General features: G+C 39.9%; 1 protein-coding gene across 1 annotated transcript in view; it reads left to right on the top strand.

Annotated features, from left to right (window-relative positions):
* Positions 1-38: 38 nt before the first annotated feature.
* The window catches only part of LOC100708262 (ryanodine receptor 1), a 59,050-nt gene continuing 37,722 nt past the window's right edge, over positions 39-21,366 (top strand). Inside the window, exons 1-51 of the mRNA XM_025910866.1 lie at positions 39-188; positions 1,646-1,718; positions 6,269-6,388; positions 6,479-6,577; positions 6,712-6,732; positions 6,893-6,967; positions 7,059-7,137; positions 7,223-7,335; positions 7,418-7,517; positions 7,586-7,682; positions 8,743-8,817; positions 8,920-9,076; positions 9,181-9,345; positions 9,429-9,550; positions 9,669-9,855; positions 9,976-10,111; positions 10,237-10,332; positions 10,551-10,669; positions 10,799-10,932; positions 11,029-11,270; positions 11,790-11,982; positions 12,099-12,315; positions 12,388-12,492; positions 12,591-12,694; positions 12,778-12,861; positions 12,966-13,125; positions 13,554-13,701; positions 13,828-14,033; positions 14,113-14,287; positions 14,369-14,577; positions 14,668-15,026; positions 15,127-15,256; positions 15,422-15,582; positions 15,686-15,848; positions 16,040-16,126; positions 16,240-16,466; positions 16,551-16,989; positions 17,116-17,685; positions 17,778-17,978; positions 18,217-18,328; positions 18,412-18,555; positions 18,817-19,090; positions 19,197-19,311; positions 19,433-19,565; positions 19,664-19,758; positions 19,832-19,967; positions 20,081-20,267; positions 20,352-20,463; positions 20,543-20,663; positions 20,854-21,023; positions 21,122-21,342. Coding sequence (XP_025766651.1) covers positions 1,671-1,718; positions 6,269-6,388; positions 6,479-6,577; positions 6,712-6,732; positions 6,893-6,967; positions 7,059-7,137; positions 7,223-7,335; positions 7,418-7,517; positions 7,586-7,682; positions 8,743-8,817; positions 8,920-9,076; positions 9,181-9,345; positions 9,429-9,550; positions 9,669-9,855; positions 9,976-10,111; positions 10,237-10,332; positions 10,551-10,669; positions 10,799-10,932; positions 11,029-11,270; positions 11,790-11,982; positions 12,099-12,315; positions 12,388-12,492; positions 12,591-12,694; positions 12,778-12,861; positions 12,966-13,125; positions 13,554-13,701; positions 13,828-14,033; positions 14,113-14,287; positions 14,369-14,577; positions 14,668-15,026; positions 15,127-15,256; positions 15,422-15,582; positions 15,686-15,848; positions 16,040-16,126; positions 16,240-16,466; positions 16,551-16,989; positions 17,116-17,685; positions 17,778-17,978; positions 18,217-18,328; positions 18,412-18,555; positions 18,817-19,090; positions 19,197-19,311; positions 19,433-19,565; positions 19,664-19,758; positions 19,832-19,967; positions 20,081-20,267; positions 20,352-20,463; positions 20,543-20,663; positions 20,854-21,023; positions 21,122-21,342 — 7,943 coding nt within the window. The 5' untranslated portion in view covers positions 39-188; positions 1,646-1,670. The remainder of the gene's footprint in view (positions 189-1,645; positions 1,719-6,268; positions 6,389-6,478; positions 6,578-6,711; positions 6,733-6,892; positions 6,968-7,058; positions 7,138-7,222; positions 7,336-7,417; positions 7,518-7,585; positions 7,683-8,742; positions 8,818-8,919; positions 9,077-9,180; positions 9,346-9,428; positions 9,551-9,668; positions 9,856-9,975; positions 10,112-10,236; positions 10,333-10,550; positions 10,670-10,798; positions 10,933-11,028; positions 11,271-11,789; positions 11,983-12,098; positions 12,316-12,387; positions 12,493-12,590; positions 12,695-12,777; positions 12,862-12,965; positions 13,126-13,553; positions 13,702-13,827; positions 14,034-14,112; positions 14,288-14,368; positions 14,578-14,667; positions 15,027-15,126; positions 15,257-15,421; positions 15,583-15,685; positions 15,849-16,039; positions 16,127-16,239; positions 16,467-16,550; positions 16,990-17,115; positions 17,686-17,777; positions 17,979-18,216; positions 18,329-18,411; positions 18,556-18,816; positions 19,091-19,196; positions 19,312-19,432; positions 19,566-19,663; positions 19,759-19,831; positions 19,968-20,080; positions 20,268-20,351; positions 20,464-20,542; positions 20,664-20,853; positions 21,024-21,121; positions 21,343-21,366) is intronic.

Raw genomic sequence — 21,366 nt, 5'->3', positions numbered from 1 at the left:
AATGAGTAGGTATGTGCTTGGTCTGTAGCTGTACCAAACATAAAACTTAACTCTGCCAAATTGTAATTTCAGTAACATATTTACTGTTATTCATTATTTGTGCAGAATTAGCTGTCTAATTTTATGGAAGTGTTCGAATTAATAATACGGCTTATAAAATCGGCTGGGTCTAATTTCATTGCATGCAGGTAAGTCTATAAAGGAGCTAAAGGCTAACTCCTAAAAATTCCTATGAAGCTAATTCCTAAGTAACAATTAACAAGAGTAACTATTAAAAACTTAGTTGGTATCCCTTTCGTGTATTATATTCCCGAAAGACACCTCTTCATTTTCAGTTTAGCCTCATGACAGTGTTATATAAACTTATTACATAAGCTAATGTATGGCTTATAATAATAAATCAGTGTAACATTATAGCTTTATAACTTATGTGCGTGTTTCGTTAACAGAGTCATTCTCCAATTGCAGGACACTTTCTGTTCCACCCAAAAATGTAAAAATAACTCTAAAACAATAGTTGTGTAAATTACACCTGTCCTGAGGCAACATGTAAACCTATTTGTTGAAAAAGTAGATCCAAAATATTCTTTAAAATACAAAATAGCTCTTGAGAACTCCCGCAAAATGGCGTTTTTCTCTTCCTAGTCAAATTGCATGATAAATATGACAATTATAATAAGTTGTAAATTAACTATTATGGTTTCAATACATACCTCTTATAATTGTTTCAGTCTAAGTTGTGACCCACATCTGTGCAATCCTGTCACTGAAACCTGTTTAGTCTGGAAAAAGAAGTGACAAAACACATGATCACATGATGTGCTAACACCATAGGTAGACCAAAGTTTAGTCCTGTTTGACGTATTTTGTATTTTTCCAATCTTTTATGACCAGTTTGAGTGTGTTACTGTAACCCATGTAACGCTCATTTTTTAAATAAGGCTAATTAATTTCACTTTTTATTTATTTATGTAACTACATTCTTTTCACAGTCCTTAACATTCCATGGTTAACATCTTCTTCTGGGAAAACACTAATACTGGCACTGATTGTTGTGTCAAACATAGATATTCAAGAAAAAGTGCAGCTTTGATGCCTGAGCTGAACAAAATCAATTTTTTTAAGGTTTATTTATCATTTTCTTTAAATACATAACAGCTATTTATAAAATAAAGGGTATGGGTTTTTGTTTTTTGTTTTTTTACAGTTTATAAATTGTATTCTAGTTGTAGAATGACCCAACAGATAAACACTTAACATAATTGTATCTCCCCTGTAACTTGTGAAGAATCCTCCTTTTTATTGAACGTACAGAAGGAGAAAAGAAAAAAAAATAATGGTGAAAAAATAAATAAGGGGTCACGTCTGATGAACTCTTGTCTGACTTCTTCCTCTTTTATATTCAGTTTTTATTTTAGTGTCCTTGCATTGATATATGAACATCTGAAATGCTGCTTCGGTTTTTGCTCCACCTCTTTTTGATGCTGTAATGAACAGACAATCCCTCTGCCTCATAACTCAGCCCGGGAGAGGCAGGGGACACACTCTGTCCTTCAGAAGTCTTCACCAGCATTGTCCTGCCATATGTGGCTGGCACAACGAGTGGCAGAGCTGTGAAACCAACACTTTCTCATTTCTCTCAAAGGTTTTGCCTTTAATTCCTTGGGAGGATGGCAGAAGCTGCAGACGGAGAGGAAGAGATTCAATTTCTGCGTACGGTAAGTGATGCTCCTTATCTCTTCTCGATTAGTTGTCAACTGTTGGTAAACTTATTCATCAACAACGAATGGTAGTGGCTATGCTTGTCCATGATGTGGTTGCTTATAACAGATAGTTAGACAAGCGTTCAGTGTGTTCGGTAGCTTTCTTTACATAGCACAGATAGACAGGCACAGGTGGCTGGTTTTGTTAGCATTGTTTCCTATTTATATCCCATCGGCTACTTGATATACAACTGTTTTGTCACAGAGAAGAAAATGTCTGGTGCCAGTTGACAGTTAACACGTAGACATATCGGTCTCATTGCCCCATTCCCACTGGCTTTATGGGAATGTTTATGTTTTTGTTATTTAATTGGCTGTAGAGCTACAAGAACTGATTCATGACTCCCGTGTGATACAGAGGCATGAAACATCAATTGTTACTTCTTCCTGTTGCACTTTCATTTTATTTTTGCCCAGTATCCTTCAAGATTAAATCCTTCTTTAGTCCTCCTACAGAGTAAATAAATAAATAAATAAATAACACCCAATGCTCTTCTGCCAGTTGACAGATTTCAGTTTTTTAAACATGAGTTGCTTAATTGTTGATTATTATTACATTATGAAGTATAATCTCTTAGTATAATCTCTGCTGTGTGGATATAAATGAATCCCACTCAGAAATTGAATTTTGTTTTGTTTTTATTACATTACAAGTTTTTTAGTATATTTTACTTAAAGTTTCTTACATAATTGACTGTACTATAGTTATATCAAGTATTTAGTTTAAACGAGTTTATCTTTGCTACAGTACTCTCTGCTGGGCTATCAGATTTCCTTCTTAGATCTCTGGGCCAAAGCTGACTGCAGAAGGGCATTGTGGCCTTGCAATCAGACAACTCAATGTAACACTCTTTATTTGGATGGTCGGTCTATGTTGCACATGTTCAACATAGTGGTTGAACATGTGCAGTGTAGTAACTCTAGCCTTCAAAATAGCACAAACCAGACGCTGATTATCCAAAGCTGTGTTATGAGAATTTCTCATCTTTACAGTTTTTTGTTCCTTCTCGATTAAATGTGTGTGTTCTGCAGTCTGCTACTTTGTGCTTAAACAGGTGCCCTTAACGGATAATTAGAACAGTGTGAGCTCTTTGAAATTTAAATGTGTTTTCTTGTAAATATTTAACCTTGAAGCTGCTATACATAATTCTAAGAAGCACACATTTTCACTTGACATTGTCTCTCGGCTTGAAACAGAGCACTAAGTAAAATATGTCAACAATGTGTCACTGTCAGTCTGCTGCTTTTCGTCTTGAACTCAGCTGGGGTCTAAATTTACTGCGTGAGGATTAACAGTTTCAAAGCTTGGCCCATTTCAGCACCTGCTTACTTCAGTCCATTTGAGAACTGCATTACTGCAGTAGTGCTGGCTCTTTAGTGGAGTGTTTTACCACTGCGTTTTCAAAGAGAAGTAGAGAAGCTGAATCGCAACACCTCTCACACCGACAACTGCCAAGGTTGACTGAGATATAGCTGTCACTGTCACTGTAGCTACGACTGAACTTTGGTTGTTAAAATGAAGGCTGAGACACATCAGACAGAAGTGCTTCCTAGATCGAATAGTTTCAGATTCAACCAAAAATACAACCAAAAGTGAAGTAAAATCATCCACAACTTCACCCACACAGCCAGGCAGAAACTCGTCCTTCTAAAAGGAATAATAAGCAATAAATGCATCACTTAAAGGTTTACAGTGTCCTTCTTTATGTGTCTGGAGAGCATTCTTTGACTGTTGAGTATTTTAGAAACTGCTGACCTAAGGGGATTTTCCCACCATCTGTAGGGTTTACAGAGTGGTCCAAAAAAGAAAAAATATCCTGTGAGCAGTAGTTCTGCCAGCAAAACTGTCTTGCTGAGGAGACTGCTTTGAGCTGATAGGAGAATAACAGTTACTCAGATAACCATTCATTACAAAAGAAGATGCTCTTCTGCATGTAGCATACTGAACCTAAAAGCAGATCGGCTATAGTGGAAGAAGACCACACTGTGACCTTTAGCAGGGTAACGTGCCATATCACGAAGCTCATATAAAAAAGCTCATATCATCTTAGTCTGGTTTCCTGATAGTGACAGTGAGTTACTTGTACTCAAATTGTCTCCACAGTGACCAGATCATCAATCCAGATTCACATCATAGAAGTGCAGCCAACAAATCCACGGCAACTGTGTGATGCTATCCTGTCAATATCGACCAAAATCTTTGAGGAATGTTTCCAACACCTTCCTTGAATCTATTCCATGAAGAATTAGGGCAGTTCTGAAGGCAAAAGGGGGAGCAAACTGATAACTGAAGCAGGGTGTACCTAATAAAATGACTAGTGAGTGTAGGTATATTACTACATTGAGGGGAAATGCATAATAGCTGCCCTGATCAAAACTGCTGTTGTGATCCTGTAGGGTTCCCGTAGGACTGTCAGTTTATGAAGGCTCTATAATATTTTGCTGGTCTTTAAGGTCAACTGCAAGATGTACAGTATTTTTTGCTTTAAGGTTGTAAATGATAGACTTGACTTGACTATGCCAAAGGTTAAAGATATGAAAAGACTGTGATCAGATCATAAAATTAATTGACAATAATAACACTGTAGTTTTATGTTAATATGATATTACGTTATAATTATCTTAAAGTCATGCTAAAACTGAGTAATATAAAAAAAGAAAACGTAGAATTACAGTGTTAGAGCTGCGTCGCGGTACTGGACTATTAATACCAACAGACTTTATTAACTTTATTCAAGATCTGAAAAACTAAGACTGGAATATGTCATTTCTGGGTTGTATTTCATTGATTTATGTTTTTAGTTTAAATTGCTTTGTTTTTTTTTTTCAGAATTCACCATAAATGAAAATTTAACTTGAGCCAGGGTAATCCAACACTACAGTAGATGTATAGTAGTGTAAATACCAGTATCAATTTTCAGACTTTTTTTTTTACGTTCTGACAATCAATAAATTCCTTTTAGTATTCTTTGTTGGGTGTGAGCACGTGCTATGATTAAGGGGGAGAAAGAAATAAGATATTTAGCAATTTTTAAATACAACAGTGTGTGAAATTTTGAGTTGTGTTGCCTCAAAGTAAGGTTTTATATATTTCTCTCCTTTGAAAACATGAGTAATTGCATTACTGGACAAGTGCAATGTGGGGAGATTTTCTTCCTGGCTGTCAAATCCTAAATATCTTTCGCTTTCCGGAAAGGGATGTGTGAACAGCAGGTGCAGCCGCCTGAAATAGATAACTGTGCTGGGGTCTCAGAGCCAAGGGAAGGGGCTTAGGGATCTGTGGCCAGTGACATGCACTGAAAAGTAACACAACACAGAGGCTCAAACTTGGGGAGTAGCTTGAAAAATCACAGGTTGATTCATTTGTCTCAACTTTATTATTCATGTTGTTAAGCAAGTTCTTTGTTAAATTAAAACAGTACATGCCTGTGCTACAGTGTTGTTCAGCCTGTTTGTGCTGTTGGCCATTAAATTAAAAGGACATGATGCTTTTATAAGTTGTAATAGCCACATAAATGCTTAAAGTTACCCATTTTTACTATTTTTGTACCTATAACACCTTATAAAAGCATGTACCTAATATACTTAATACTTTATACTTAATATATGAAGTATAAATCAGCTTTTGTAGTTGAAAATGACACGATAATAAAACAGTAGGATGCTTTAATAAGAAATTCTAGCCATGTAAAGGCAAAAAACAGGCCATTTTAGCCTGCTGCCAGGTGGTTTCTAGGCAGCCTGATGGTGTTAATAGTTTTTTTTTCATGCGTAACTGAGGTTTATGGAAAGAAATTAGCTGCAATTATTGTATAAAAAAGGTACTACAAATGTTCTATAAGGTGTTAAAGTGATTAAAAGCAGGTTATTTTAGCCTGCTGCTAGGCAATATGATGATGTCATAAAAACCGATATAAATAAGAACTCATGATGCACCGATGTGCCAAGTTTGGTTGCACAACTTCTGATGGTGTTGGAGGAGTTGGGGGTCAAAGAAAACATATAGATATAAATTTTTAGATAGTGTTAAAAATCAAGCATTTACATTATGTTACGTTGCTTCTTAATATGTTTGACACCTCTTGTTTTGGTTGTTACGTCACTGTTTATAAATATAGTACAGTCAATATGGACCGATCAGTGTGACTAATTAAAAGTTAAATATGTTTACCCATGAAAAGTAAGATGCACCATGAAATCTAAGATTTGCTTAAATGCATTTGAGGTTATAGATTTCTGTTACATCAATATCAGAACACTAAACTAGCTGTTACTAGCATAACTGAAAATTAGGCAATCTCAAAAGACTCATTTGTAATATTTTTCTATATAAACAAAAATGTTTCAGAATAAACAGAAAGGTTAATCCGAAACACTTTGCTTTTGTATTTGTTCGTTTGAAATCCAAACTTTTCTGTGATTCAAAGGCTATTTTGACAGACCCCTCTGTGCATGTTTTTCTGTCAAAATGCCTACTCTGCTTCAAGCTTATTTTATCCTTGTAGGATGACCATGTAGTGCTGCAGTGCACTGCATCTATTCTTAAGGAACAGATCAAGCTGTGCCTGTCATGTGAAGGTTTTGGAAATCGTCTGTGCTTTCTCGAGACCACGTCGAATGCTCAGGTATTTAAAGGACATAATGCAATGATACAATTTCTTTGAGAGCTTGCATTGCTGCTGTTCACCAAGCTGACTGGTTGTTGTGTGTTTCAGAATGTCCCTCCAGACCTCGCCATCTGCTGCTTCATTTTGGAGCAATCCCTGTCTGTGCGAGCATTACAGGAGATGTTGTCCAACTCCTCTGTGGATGAGGTAAGATTTAGAGGTTACAAGGTTACACGTGATATAATACATACAAGTTCTTTGATTTAATCTTTTGCTGCAATGAACTTATATTCACGTTGTTTCTTTTCTGACTTTATACATCTCCCACCTGGCAACCATAGGCAGTCGATTTGGACAAATGGGTAGGTTTGCTCAGGTTTCCTTTTGTCCGGTACTTAAATCTGAGTTTTCAGTGTGTCATAATTTATTGAAGTTGTTTCTAATAACCTGCTCACAATATTACAATCAACTTATCTCATTAATACATTAAACACTGAATCTTCTTCTACCTTCTCCACTCAGTCGTCACAAGGTGGGGGTCATCGAACCCTCCTGTATGGACATGCCATCCTCCTGAAACACACCCACTCCAGCATGGTGAGTACATTTGCAGTTACTGTGGTTGCTTTTCCATCATATCGTCTTCTTAAAGCTGATTGGAAGTGTTATCTCTGTCTTTCCACTGCAGTACTTGAGCTGTTTGACTACGTCGCGCTCACTGACAGACAAACTGGCTTTTGATGTGGGCTTGCAGGAAGACTCCACAGGTGACTACGAACATTTTTGCTCAACATGTCCATCACACTCCGATGTAGATTTTTAATTTTTTTTAAATCTGTATATCCACTATAGGAGAGGCCTGCTGGTGGACCATCCATCCAGCCTCTAAGCAAAGGTCTGAAGGAGAGAAGGTCAGAGTGGGAGATGACCTCATTCTTGTCAGTGTTTCTTCAGAGCGATACCTGGTAACCACAACTGCGTTTACTTCCATCAAAAGTAAGAGCTTACAGTCTGTCTTACTAATATTACCATCTGCACTCTTTGCAGCACCTGTCCTATGCCAGTGGTGATTTAATGGTAGATGCTTCCTTCATGCAAACTCTGTGGACCATGACCCCTGTAATGTCTGGATGTGAACTAGCTGAAGGTATGTAATTTTCTTTCTGCTAAAGTAAAAACAATAAACCTAACCTTAACCTAGCTCTTTGTCTCTAGGTTTTCTGACTGGAGGGTATGTGCTCCGGCTGTTCCACGGTCACATGGACGAGTGTTTGGCAATCCCAGCAGCTGACCAAGGGGACGACCAGCGCAGGTGACCAGTGTCTTTCATGGCAGTACATGCAATCCGATATTAACTACATAAATACCACACTCGTAGGTTTTGATTGTTTTAGCTTTACATGTCTGTATTTCTGTCACAGACATTTTTAAATGTTTTTAGGACTTGCTGTTTTTTAGTAGCGTGTGGCGTTATAGGACTGTATCGAAAGCCCCAATGTGGGTCTTTCTTATGGCTAATGTTAGCTAACATTGTCTCTCCTGCTAAGACGGATGAACTGCTAACTTCACAGGATAACAGCTAGCTAGCTAACATTGTTGGTAGAAAAATATTATTTGTATTGAGCTTTTGGCCATATGTGAAGTTTTGCTTGTCATCCATTGCTTCGTCTCTGACAGATGGTCAATCCAGGTTCTGGTTGCCTAGGTAATCCTCTAAACTATCTACTACACAGCTAAATGCCAATCAATGGTATCCTGTGTTCTTATTGGTAGCCTCTTAAATTGCTGATCTCAAACTTAACCAAAAATGTAAATATAGATTGCCTATTTCCCGTCGCTGACTTTCAGTGGTCTTTGGTTGCACTGTCACTGCTAGTTGCTTCCTGTGTGGATGCCCCTTTACAGTCTATCGTGTGCTGGAACAGCTTTTGTTGTTAGGGAGCTGCTTTTAGGTTCTGGGGCAAGGTATTGATGAGTCGGAATAAATGTGACATCCACTGTATAGGCAAATTTGAGCACCTTTAATATAAATCAGTCCACAGTCAGTCAGAGGAAACTTGGATTGTGGGAACTTCAGTCAGTTTTAACATTTCCCTTTAAGTGTAGTTTTTATGTGTTGGCAATAGTAAAGCATTTACATGAAAAATGCTTCATAGTACACTTTAAAATTGCACTATGAAGTCAAGGCCGCATTGGTCTGAACTTATGATCTGTGATCTTGAAATGATTTAATAAAGCTCTTAAATTGTCATAGTGTGCACATGAACTAAAATTATTGCTGCATATAAGAAAAATCCTAATATTTTGGAATTTTCACGCTTGACATTTCCTGATGCACATTGCACATCATTGACTGGCATGTTTTTTTCCAGAGTTGCTCACTATGAAGGAGGGCCAGTATGCAGTCATGCTCGATCCTTATGGAGACTTGAGCCACTACGTATTGCGTAAGTATGATGATTCCTTCGCAGGAATGACTTCATGTTGACGGAATGACTAGAGTGACTTCATGTTGTGGCTGATGCTCATTTGTTTGTGCCCGTTGGTAGCTGGAGTGGAGGCCACATTAAGTGGGGCCAGTCTTTCCGGATACGTCACATAACAACAGGCCGATACCTTTGTCTGGATGAGGAGAAAGGACTTCTGTTGGTGGACCCAGAGAAGGCAAATTCCAAGATGTCAGCCTTCTGCTTCAGGATTTCAAAGGTCATTGTACAAAGTGAAATCTATAAAAGGCAGTGTCTATCTCTTAGCACAAGTGTAGATATTCATAACAGTCTTAAAGGGAACACTTTTTATTTAAACTACAGGAAAAAATTGAAGTGACCCAGAAACGAGATGTGGAGGGCATGGGCATACCTGAGATCAAGTATGGAGAGTCCATGTGCTTTGTACAGCATGTTTCATCTGGCCTGTGGCTTACATATGCTGCTGTTGATGCCAAATCTGCACGTCTAGGTCCTCTGAAGAGAAAGGTAAAGCAGAAAGCATTTACTCTTCTATTTATGAGTGTTGAGTATATATTTATGTTTGAAGAACACCCGTGTTTGATTCGTAGGCCATACTCCACAAAGAAGGTCACATGGATGATGCCCTCACGGTTGCTCGATCTCAGACTGAAGAGTCTCAAGCTGCCAGGATGATTTACAGCACAACAGGCCTCTTCAACCAGTTCATCAAGTAGCATTTTATATGTTATTTCAATCTTTTATATTAGTCATTTTCTTGTTTTTTTAAAAATATATGTCATATTTGTTGTGGTATTCTCATGTCTTCTGTATTCTCTATATGTTCCCAGAGGACTTGATGCTCTAAGTGGAAAAAATAAGTCTGCCAATGCCCCGTCTCTGCCTATGGACGCAGTGGTGCTCTCGTTGCAGGATCTCATTTTCTACTTCCGACCCCCTGAAGAGGAACTGGAGCACGAGGACAAGCAGTTCAAGCTCCGCTCCTTAAAAAACAGACAGAACCTTTTTCAGGAAGAGGTTAGTTTGGATAATGAGAACTCACTGTTCATGAGAACAGCTGAATTCTGGATGAACATTTTATTTGATAGATTTAATTTTTGGTCAGTGCTTTTATTTCAGTTTTTATTTCTGTAACAGGGAATGATTACGCTTGTTCTGGACTGCGTTGATCGCCTCAATGTGTACAACACAGCAGCCCATTTCTCAGAGTATGCTGGGGAAGAAGCTGCTGAGTCATGGAAAGAGATTGTGAATTTACTGTATGAATTGCTAGGTATGTCCAAATGATGGTTTATTTCACTCATTCACTGTTTTAGACTAGTAATCATTAGTGTTACCACATCTGGACACTTTTCTTGTTTGTGATTCTGTTGCATTTCTAATCTTTTCTTTGATCAGCTTCTTTGATCAGAGGTAACCGTGCCAACTGCGCCCTCTTCTGTGACAACCTTGACTGGCTGGTCAGTAAACTGGATCGTTTGGAAGCATCTTCAGGTATCTAGGACATGAATTTGTTTATTAGCTGATGGAAACTGGTTTTGTTTTATAACGACAGAGGGTTGATAAAACTGAACTTATTGTGCTGTGTTCATTTGCATTATATATTTTTTTCTGAGAACATATGCATTTACTATGTTAGTCTTCTACAATTTGATATAAAGCCCAAAACTTTACAGTGTATTCATATATTGTCATATTTTTTACAACAATAGGAATCCTGGAGGTGTTATATTGCGTCCTGATTGAGAGTCCAGAGGTTTTGAATATTATTCAAGAGAATCACATCAAATCAATCATCTCTCTGCTGGATAAGCATGGACGCAATCACAAGGTCAGAAACGCTGCAACGATGTTTTCTGAGCATGCTGCAAAAACCTGCAGCATGTGAACTTATTGCTTTCGACATATTTACTGTATAAAATGCAGTGAGTCTTAGATTCTATAAACCTTTTCCTGACAGGTCTTGGATGTGCTTTGTTCCCTCTGTGTGTGTAATGGGGTCGCTGTAAGGTCAAATCAGAATCTCATCACAGAGAATCTGTTACCAGGACGTGACCTTCTACTTCAAACTAACATCATCAACTATGTAACCAGGTGGGTCAGATTATAGTGAATGCTTCATCTTTGTAGATTTCACGAAAGTATCTAAACAACTCCTCTGACTCCTCCTTTATTGTAATCTTACCTCAGCATGAGACCCAATGTTTTCCTTGGAACTTGCGAAGGATCCACTCAGTATAAGAAGTGGTATTTTGAGGTGATGGTGGACCACGTGGAGCCGTTCCTTACAGCTCAGCCATATCATCTCCGTGTAGGTTGGGCTCTGACAGAGGGCTACAGTCCTTATCCTGGCGGAGGAGAAGGCTGGGGGGGTAACGGGGTTGGAGATGATCTCTACTCTTATGGTTTTGACGGGCTTCACCTCTGGTCAGGTAAAATCTACTATGGTTTATGGTAAATGTACACAGGATTGTTAATTTCCCTTCCAGCCATTGTTCATGTTGTATTTCGACTTCCAGTTGCCCGATCCTTGTTTACTTAAAATTGAGGTTTCAAAAACTTTGCCTTATTTCTAATCTTTTTCATGAACGTTTTGGTAGATTGTTCTTGGATATTAACAGAAAGTTTCCAAATAAGCTTCCATTTTGGTTTTCTCTTAAAATCCAAGAGGAGCCTCCACAAGGCTTTCATTTGTGCAGTCATGTGCAGCTCCTTATAGGAATGGAAGAACACCATTCAGTTGTCTCTCTGGTGGCACTCCTGTCAAGAGTCTAATGAAGGGAAGCAGCTTAATCCCTTATGTGTAAAAACATCCCCATACACACACTTTCAGAAGTTTTTTGCATCTTCAGCACCAACTCTAGTGCAGACTTTTGCTGATTAGTCTTCTGTATGAATTTTGGAAATAGTAAACGGTAAAATATAATTTTACTCACTTCATGTGTCTGCAGGACGTGTTCCACGTCATGTCGCCACAACAAATCAGCACCTCCTGGCAGCAGAGGATGTGGTCAGCTGCTGCTTGGATCTGAGCGTACCCAGCATTTCCTTTCGTATAAATGGCCATCCTGTTCAGGGAATGTTTGAGAACTTCAACCTAGATGGACTGTTCTTTCCAGTTGTGAGCTTCTCTGCAGGCATAAGGTAGGATATTGTGCATTTATCGAGTAGATATTATGATTTTATTTATTAATAATTGCATTACAGGTATTTAAATAATTGTTTTGTAAACCAATAATGTCATTTTTTTTTTCCAAAAGACTGCGATTTCTTCTTGGAGGTCGTCATGGGCATTTCAAGTTTCTCCCACCTCCCGGCTATGCTCCGTGCTATGAAGCAGTGCTGCCCAGGGACCGTTTGCGGATCGAGCCCATCAAAGAGTATAAGCATGATTTTGATGGTGTTCGGAATCTGCTGGGTCCAACTCAGTCCCTTTCACATACGGCCTTCACACCTTGCCCAGTCGACACTATACAGGTAAAATCCAGTTTTAACTGCTTTCATTTTCTTTTCTTCATGCTGTGCTGATTTTTTTGAGTATTATTTCAGATTGTGCTTCCACCTCATTTGGAGCGCATTCGAGAGAAGCTCGCAGAAAACAGCCACGAGTTATGGGCTGTTACCCGCATTGAACAAGGGTGGACGTATGGACCAGTGAGTGATTCAGTCCTGGTTATGTTTCCCACAGAACATATTGTTGTATACATCAGCTGTTTTGTTTTAAAAATCTTTGCACTTTTTGTTGTTAAAAGTTTCGCGATGATAACAAGAAGCTGCACCCCTGCCTGGTAGATTTCCAGAGTCTGCCTGAACCTGAGAAGAACTATAATTTAGCAATGTCTGGAGAGACACTGAAGTACGGTGGATTCTTCACTTAATTAACAGCACTGGGCTTTCATCTGTTTGTGTTTCTAATGTTTTGTGTGATTCATTTCACAGGACTCTGTTGGCACTAGGCTGTCATGTAGGAATGGGAGATGAGAAAGCAGAAGAGAATCTCAAAAGGACCAAACTCCCTAAAACGTGAGCTACAGAAACATTAATAACCTTAACTCGTGAAGTTATTTTTATAACACTCTGTAAAGGCTCTCCAGGACCCATTTTGATCACATAGCATTGTTAATTAGGTACATGCAGAGTAACGGATACAAGCCAGCCCCTTTGGACCTTAACCATGTCAAGCTGACTCCTAATCAAAACACTCTAGTGGAGAGACTGGCAGAAAATGGACACAATGTTTGGGCAAGAGACCGAGTCCGCCAGGGATGGACATACAGTATTGTCCAGGTACCACCATCCTTTCTATGGAGTCACAAAAATGATAATCATCACTATCATCATACTAGTATGGTTGAAGCATATGTGTGCGGATGTGTGTGTGTTCCCAATCTCCTCCCAGACGAGTAAATCAATCCTGATGCCAACATGTCTGTGGCATCTATTTTCAAATATTTTATAGAAATTCCAAAATCATTTATATTTGTGCTTTTGAGAGATAAGTTGCAACAAATTCTCCTGACTGACTCTAAAAAAAATGCCAGATGTGTCACAATATAATGTTCCATATCATCGTACTATAATGGTCATAGCATATGCATGCTAGAATGCCCCCCTTCTCCCACATGTAACACAGGGATTTGCTGGTAATAATAAATATAATTATAATGTGTGTGATTATATTTTAATGTATAATCACACATTATTTTTTTGTAAAGGACATTATGAACAAGCGCAATCCTCGTCTGGTTCCTTATAACCTCCTGGATGAAAAGACAAAAAAGACCAACAGAGACACGGTTTGTGCCGCTGTTCGCACTCTGATTGGTTACGGTTACAACATAGAACCACCTGATCAGGAGAGCAGTAAGTTTCCACCATTTAAAGGCAGTAAATCATGTTTTTAACGTCATCTTGGAAGATCCTTAATTAAAGTAATGTACAAGGTTTTTAATTGTTGAAGTGTTCATTAGTGGGTTTGTGCTTTTATAGGTGGACATGGACCAGGCAGCTCCCGTGGAGATAAAATCAGAGTGTTCAGAGCAGAGAAATCTTACGCTGTTACACAGGGGAAGTGGTACTTTGAGTTTGAAGCTGTGACAGTTGGAGAGATGAGAGTGGGCTGGTCCAGGCCCAATGTTCGTGCAGACACTGAACTTGGTGCAGATGAGTTGGCGTATGTCTTCAATGGCTTTAAGGTGGGAGACCGTAGTTTCTACACTGTGATGCGTGCCTACATCTGTCTGGTATTAAACTACAAAGTTATAATGTTTTTAGGCCCAACGCTGGCACATAGGAAATGAGCCATTTGGCCGTCAGTGGCAATCTGGTGATGTGGTGGGTTGTATGATTGACCTCACTGAGATGAACATCATGTTCACACTCAATGGAGAAATGCTGATCAGTGATTCGGGCTCAGAGATGGCCTTTAAGGATATCGAGATAGGAGAAGGTAGGTACAATAAAAAGTGAGTACCTTTGCATGTGTATTCCATGTTTCATGTGTGTTCATGCATGTTTCAAACACCTCCAGGCTTCATACCTGTGTGCAGTCTGGGCCTGTCTCAGGTAGGCAGGATCAACCTGGGTCAGAACGTCAGCAGTCTTCGATACTTTACCATCTGTGGCCTACAGGAAGGGTTTGAACCCTTTGCTATCAACATGAAAAGAGACATTACCATGTGGTTCAGCAAGAGCCTTCCCCAGTTTATTCCTGTCCCAGCTGATCATCCTCACATTGAGGTACTGTACATCATCTGTTACAATGGTTTGCTTCCATGCTGAATACGTAACTTCCAGATCACAATCAAGACCTGTTTGTCTGTGCACTAGGTGTCACGCGTTGATGGGACAGTTGATACCCCCCCTTGTATTAAAGCGACCCACAAGACATTTGGATCTCAGAATGCCAACACAGATCTGCTCTTCTTCAGACTCAGCATGCCAGTTGAGTTTCATGAGACCTTTAAAATCCCAGCAGGGACCACTCTTCTTACTCGCACTTTGACCATCCCGGAGGATGAAGTGTTGGAGGTGGACCCAGGCTCTGATTTTGAAATACTCAAAAAGTCTGCTACTCGCAAGGAGCAGGAGGAAGAGAAGAAGGAAACCTCAGTTCCTAAAGAGACGCCTGCTATCAAAAATGGAGAAAACGAGAAGGATGCCTCCACTGAGAAAAGCAAAAAGAAAGGGTATGAATCACATAGCACCACTTTAGAAGTGGATGTGTCAAATCTACCGATGGGATACTGTGTTTGTGAGCTTTAGTGTAATTGCTGTTGTTCTTTGCAGTTTCCTTTTCAAGGCTAAAAAGGCAGCGTTAATAACTCCACCCCCTGTTGTACCCACCATGCCCCGCTTAGTGGAAGATGTAGTACCAGATGACAGGGATGACATGGACATCATCCTCAATACCACTACAGTATGTCTGAACTTATGTAGTTATTATATTCATAAACATATAAAGTTTATGCCTAAACTTCCCATTTATGGCTCTACTGCCAGTATGAAATCATTAACAAACTATATAAAAAAACTGCCTCTTTAAACATTTTTTTTGTGCTTCTTTTTCTCCTTCGGTCACCAGTACTATTACTCAGTACGAGTGTTTGCTGGACAGGAGCTTAATGGCGTGTGGGTTGGCTGGATAACACCTGACTATCACCAGTACGACCTTCATTTTGATATCAGCAAAGTCAGAAATGTAACTGTCACTGTAGGTGATGATAAAGGCAACATTCATGACAGGTATGTTACCTATGGAAAGACCCCCAAAAACCTGTGTTTCCAATTGAATATGATAAACATACACAAACAACTGGTTTCTTGGTTCTTCTTTGTGTTTTTTCAGTATCAAACGCAGCAATTGCTATATTGTATGGGGAGGGGAGTTCAGTAGCTCCCAGCAGACCCGAGTCAGTCAGGAGGATTTTGTGATTGGCTGTCTCATTGATTTGGACACTGGACTAATGACTTTCACTGGAAATGGAAAAGAGATCAATACATTTTATCAGGTTAGATAATTCTCAGTCTGATATTATGCCTTCCTCTTGCTTGTATATATTGTTGTTTATTCCTGCTGTCTTACTATTTATATTGGCATGGAGCACCCACAATTTCATTGTACATGGACAATGACAATAAAGAGCTATTCTATTCTATTCCTGGTTAAATTCTGTATGTGTGTTAAATTATCTTCCTTCAGGTAGAGCCAACCACAAAATTGTTTCCGGCTGTCTTTGTTCTGCCTTCCAGTCAGAATATGGTTCAGTTGGAATTAGGCAAGCTCAAGGTCAGTCGCAAAGAATTGCTGCATTTAATCAACCTTCAAAATAGGAAATACAGTTTCCAGTTATCGGCTGTGTTGTGTAACAGCCTTTCTTAATGCCTCATTTGTCTTGCTAGAACATCATGCCGATCTCAGCCGCGATGTTTCGAAGTGAACGCAAAAATCCAGTCCCCCAGTGTCCTCCTAGACTGGATGTCCAGATGTTAACTCCAGTTATCTGGAGCCGAATGCCTAACAACTTCCTAGCTCCAGAGATGGGACGTGTTAGTGAGAGACTAGGCTGGATGGTGGAGTGTACGGAGCCACTCACTATGATGGCCCTTCACATCCCCGAGGAAAACAGGTCAGCATCTCTGCTGTATTCATCTTCTATTCTTAGAAGATGCTAAGATGTGTTTTTTTCAGCAAATCTCTTTACTTTAAATAGGTGTATTGACATCTTGGAGCTGTCTGAACGGATGGATTTGCTGAAGTTCCACTACCATACTCTAAAGCTATACAGCTCAGTTTGTGCACTGGGAAACAACCGTGTGGCACATGCTTTGTGCAGCCACGTGGATGAATCGCAGCTCTTTTACGCCATAGAGAACACCTACCTACCTGGACCAATGAGGAGCGGCTTTTATGACCTGCTCATCAGCATGCACCTGGAGTCAGCTAAAAGGAATCGGCTGGGGACCAACAAGGAATTCATAGTTCCAATGACAGAAGAAACACGTAGTATCACTCTGTACTCCGACAAATCTCACGCTTTACCTGGCGTCGGCCTAACTACATGTCTGCGTCCAAAACTTCATTTCTCTTCTGTTGGGTTTGTGGGAACAGATCAAGATATTTACACACTTAGTCCAGTCATTCCCCTACAGGTAAGACTGAGGTGACTTTGCACTTAATGGCAACTCTGAATTTACTAATAATCACATTTTTACATGCATTATACTGTATATTATATACATTATACCTTACATTTAATCAACATATTGTATTTTTAGGTGCTAAAGACCAAAGCTCTGAACATGCTGACTGAGGCAGTGCAGGATGGAGGTCAAGCCATGAGAGATCCTGTGGGAGGCAGTGTTGAGTTTCATTTCGTTCCAATCCTAAAGCTCATCAGTACCCTTCTCATAATGGGTGTGTTTGATGATGAAGATGTCACACACATCCTGAAGATGATTGAGCCCACAGTCTTTAGAGGCAAGCAAGCGGAGGAGCCTGGTGAGGGGGATGCCAAGGTGCAAGAAGAGAAGGATCTTCCTAAAGTAGCAGCGATTAAAGAAGGGGAGCAGGAAGCCCTGGGGGAAGAAGAAGAGGAATTTGAGGATGATGGGTTGGGTTATGAAGAAGAGGAGGAAGAACTGGAGGAAGAAGAAGCAATAGAGGAGGGTGAATCTATCGTGCAACATGAGGAAACAGTGGTTGAGACAGACCCGGTAAATGGTGAGAAAGGAGCTGAGGAAACAGAGAAAGAGGGGAAACCTTTAGAGACGGGCGGGGAGGGAAAAGAAGAACATCTAGAGCAAGGACTTTTCCAGATGAAGCTACCAGAGTCTGTGAAACTGCAGGTGTGACAGTTTGTGTATTTAAAGGAACTCTCTTTCCGAATGCTTGATATCTAACTTTATTAATGCTGATTCACTTTGCTTTTGTCCTTTAGATGTGCACTCTGCTGCAGTATTTCTGTGACTGTGAGCTACGTCATAGAGTGGAGGCCATCATTGCATTTTCTGACCAGTTTGTCAGCCAGATACAGTCCAACCAGAGGCAGCGCTACAATGAACTCATGCAGGCCTTCACCATGAGTGCTGCCGAGACTGCTCGCAAGACCCGTGAATTTCGCTCCCCACCACAGGAGCAAGTACGAAGAAAACAGAGTACATTTGTTAACTGTTAAACTGGATAAATAAATGCTAAAAATATTTTTTAAAAACTGGCTACATTTCTACACATTTTTCTTCGTCTGTGTTTTATTTCAACAGAAAAGTGGAAAAATAATTGTGCCTGATATAAAATGGACTTAGCTACTCATGTACTACCATGAAACATCCCTTAAAGTAAAAAATGATCATACTTGCCTGTTCCTAACCTCACTGTAGGTCAACATGCTCATGAACTTCAAGAACTCTTTTGAGGATGAAGAGTCCCCAATTCCTGATGAAGTCCGCGAATCTCTGCTCGCCTTTCACAACACTTTGCTGGCACACTGTGGTCAGTTTTCACTTCCTGTATCAAGTGTGCATTGAAAAACTGTCCCTACCATTACATTGACTTACTTAAAACATCGATCTCAGGTGTTCACATTGAAGAGGAGGAACAAGAGGAAGAAGTGGATAATTCTGTCCGTGGACGGCTCCTTCGATTGCTGGAAAGGGTGAAAAAGTTTCGTGAGAAGAAGGAGGAGGTGGAGTCTGAGCCACAAGAAGACAAAAAACCAAGTAAGCCTTTTTTGCTTTTAACAAGCAATTTAGTATTTATTACCAAGTTAAACATGTTTTAATGCAAAATGATGATTATTGCCCATAAAGATAACCAGTTTTTGTATTTGTGGTCTGTCATTTGTCGATAATGTATTTTATTAAAACAGTTTTTCCCAGGAGTTTTATTATATATATAGTATCGTCTTCCAAAATTAAATCTAACTAGGGTCACTTTAATACAGGACCATTCTTATTCTCACTTCTGTCTTTTTGCACCAGGCACATTGCAGGAGTTGATTTCACATACTATGATCCACTGGGCGCAGGAGTCATTTATCCAGAACCCTGAGCTCGTGCGTATGATGTTCAGCCTCCTTCACAGGCAGTATGATGGACTCGGTGAGCTCATGCGTGCCCTTCCTAAGGCCTACACCATCAATGCAGTTTCCATTCAGGACACCATGGACCTCTTGGAGTGCTTGGGCCAGATCCGCTCACTGCTTATTGTCCAGATGGGTCCAGAAGAGGAGAGACTTATAATTCAAAGCATTGGGTTTGATGACATTTAAATTTTCATTCTCATTTCTCAGTATCTTGCATTAAAATAAATGATTGATAAGTTCGTGTGATACAAGCTAAATTTAATTGGTCTTCCTTAGGAACATCATGAGTAACAAAGTTTTCTATCAGCACCCCAACTTGATGCGAGCTCTGGGCATGCATGAAACTGTCATGGAGGTCATGGTCAATGTACTTGGCGGTGGGGACTCAAAAGTATGTTTTTTAATTAATTCATCATCATTGTAAACATCTTCTTGGGGAAAGACAAATGTATAAAATAAATAAAATCTACTGTTTTATTTAACTTACTTCTTCTGTTGCTTTATCCCTACAGGAGATCAGATTTCCTCGGGTGGTGACAAACTGCTGCCGTTTCCTCTGCTACTTCTGTCGCATCAGTCGTCAAAATCAGCGTTCCATGTTTGACCATCTCAGCTACCTTCTCCAGAACAGTGGCATTGGCCTTGGTGATTGTCTTTGTTGAAATCCAACGTTAGTCTCGATGATTTCTTTCTCATATATGGACTGTGATAAACCTGGACACTGTGTTTGTTGTATTCTTTAGGAATGCGTGGCTCCACCCCCTTGGATGTGGCTGCAGCGTCTTGTATTGACAATAACGAGCTGGCATTGGCTCTTCAAGAGCAGGATCTTGAAATGGTAAAACAAAGTTTATCTGCTCAAAATTCTACAGCTTTTAAACCTGACTTGAATACACTCATAATCTTTCCAGGTAGTGAAGTATTTAGCCGGATGTGGACTTCAGAGCTGTCCAATGCTACTGGCTAAAGGATACCCTGACATCGGGTGGAATCCTTGTGGTGGAGAGAAATATCTTGATTTTCTTCGTTTTGCTGTTTTTGTCAATGGTCAGATGTTTTTTTCAACATTTCATTGCAACATTTCATTTTAATTTCCTCATTATTTCTGATTCTCGATCTTATCAATAACCTATAAGAACTATGGTCTCTATTTCCTGTAGGAGAAAGCGTAGAGGAGAATGCAAATGTGGTGGTGCGTCTCCTCATCCGTAGGCCTGAGTGCTTTGGTCCAGCCTTGAGAGGGGAGGGTGGTAATGGACTCCTGGCTGCAATTGAGGAGGCAATCAAAATATCAGAGGACCCTGCAAGGGATGGCCCTAGTGTTAAGAAAGATAGACGCTTTCCCATGTAAGAGCTTTTTGGCTTCATTGGAAGGATTTTATTATCTGCTCTAGTGTTGCAGAAAGATAGAGACATGTTTTTTACCGACAGGTTTGGAGGAGAGGAACAGCATGAGGAGAACAGGGTTCACCTGGGAAATGCCATTATGTCTTTTTACTCTGCTCTTATTGACCTGCTGGGAAGATGTGCTCCAGAGATGCATGTAAGCTGCCATGCTAAACTTATCCAAATGTTTTAGTTTTATAGAAAAAAAAACATTTATAGTGTGTTTGTCTCTACAGTTGATCCAGGCTGGTAAAGGTGAGGCTCTCAGGATCAGGGCCATTCTGAGGTCTCTGGTCCCTATAGAAGATCTGGTGGGAGTCATCAGTCTTCCTCTTCAGATTCCAGCTTTTGGAAAAGGTGAAAATTCCTAATAAATTAGTTATATATTCAATCAGTCAACAAATTATCCCAATATCCCAGTAAAACCATTATTGGTTTTACTGGTTGTCCTACATTGTACACAGCTGTGTGCTGATAGATCCTTTCTCTCTGGGTTTTCAGTCATTTTAATTACTTTCCCCAAATGTTTTCTTCATGTTGTGCTTAGACAACAGCGTTATTGAACCAAAGATGTCTGCTAGCTTTGTGCCAGATCACAAGGCTCCCATGGTTCTGTTCTTGGACAGAGTTTATGGTATTGACAACCAAGATTTCCTTCTCCATGTGCTGGAGGTCGGCTTTTTGCCTGACATGAGAGCTGCTGCCTCCCTGGATACGGTAAGGCTCAAACAGTTCACACTGTTTTTGTTTGTTTCTCTGGGAGCAGTGCAAAGCTTATACAGACTAAGATAACTGCTAAGATTTCTTGCCAACAGGTTGCTTTTAGCACCACTGAGATGGCTCTGGCTTTGAACCGCTACCTCTGCTCTGCTGTGTTGCCACTCATCACCAAGTGTGCCCCGCTCTTTGCTGGCAGTGACCATCGAGCCATAATGATTGACTCCATGTTGCACACAATCTACAGGCTGTCTCGTGGACGAGCCTTCACAAAAGCCCAAAGAGACATTATTGAAGAGTGCCTCATGGCTCTGTGCAAGTGAGTTTAACGTGATAGGATGCC

This window comes from Oreochromis niloticus, linkage group LG10, assembly GCF_001858045.2.
Source record: "Oreochromis niloticus isolate F11D_XX linkage group LG10, O_niloticus_UMD_NMBU, whole genome shotgun sequence".
Lineage (NCBI taxonomy): Eukaryota > Metazoa > Chordata > Actinopteri > Cichliformes > Cichlidae > Oreochromis > Oreochromis niloticus.
This window is presented reverse-complemented; position numbering and strand designations above follow the sequence as displayed.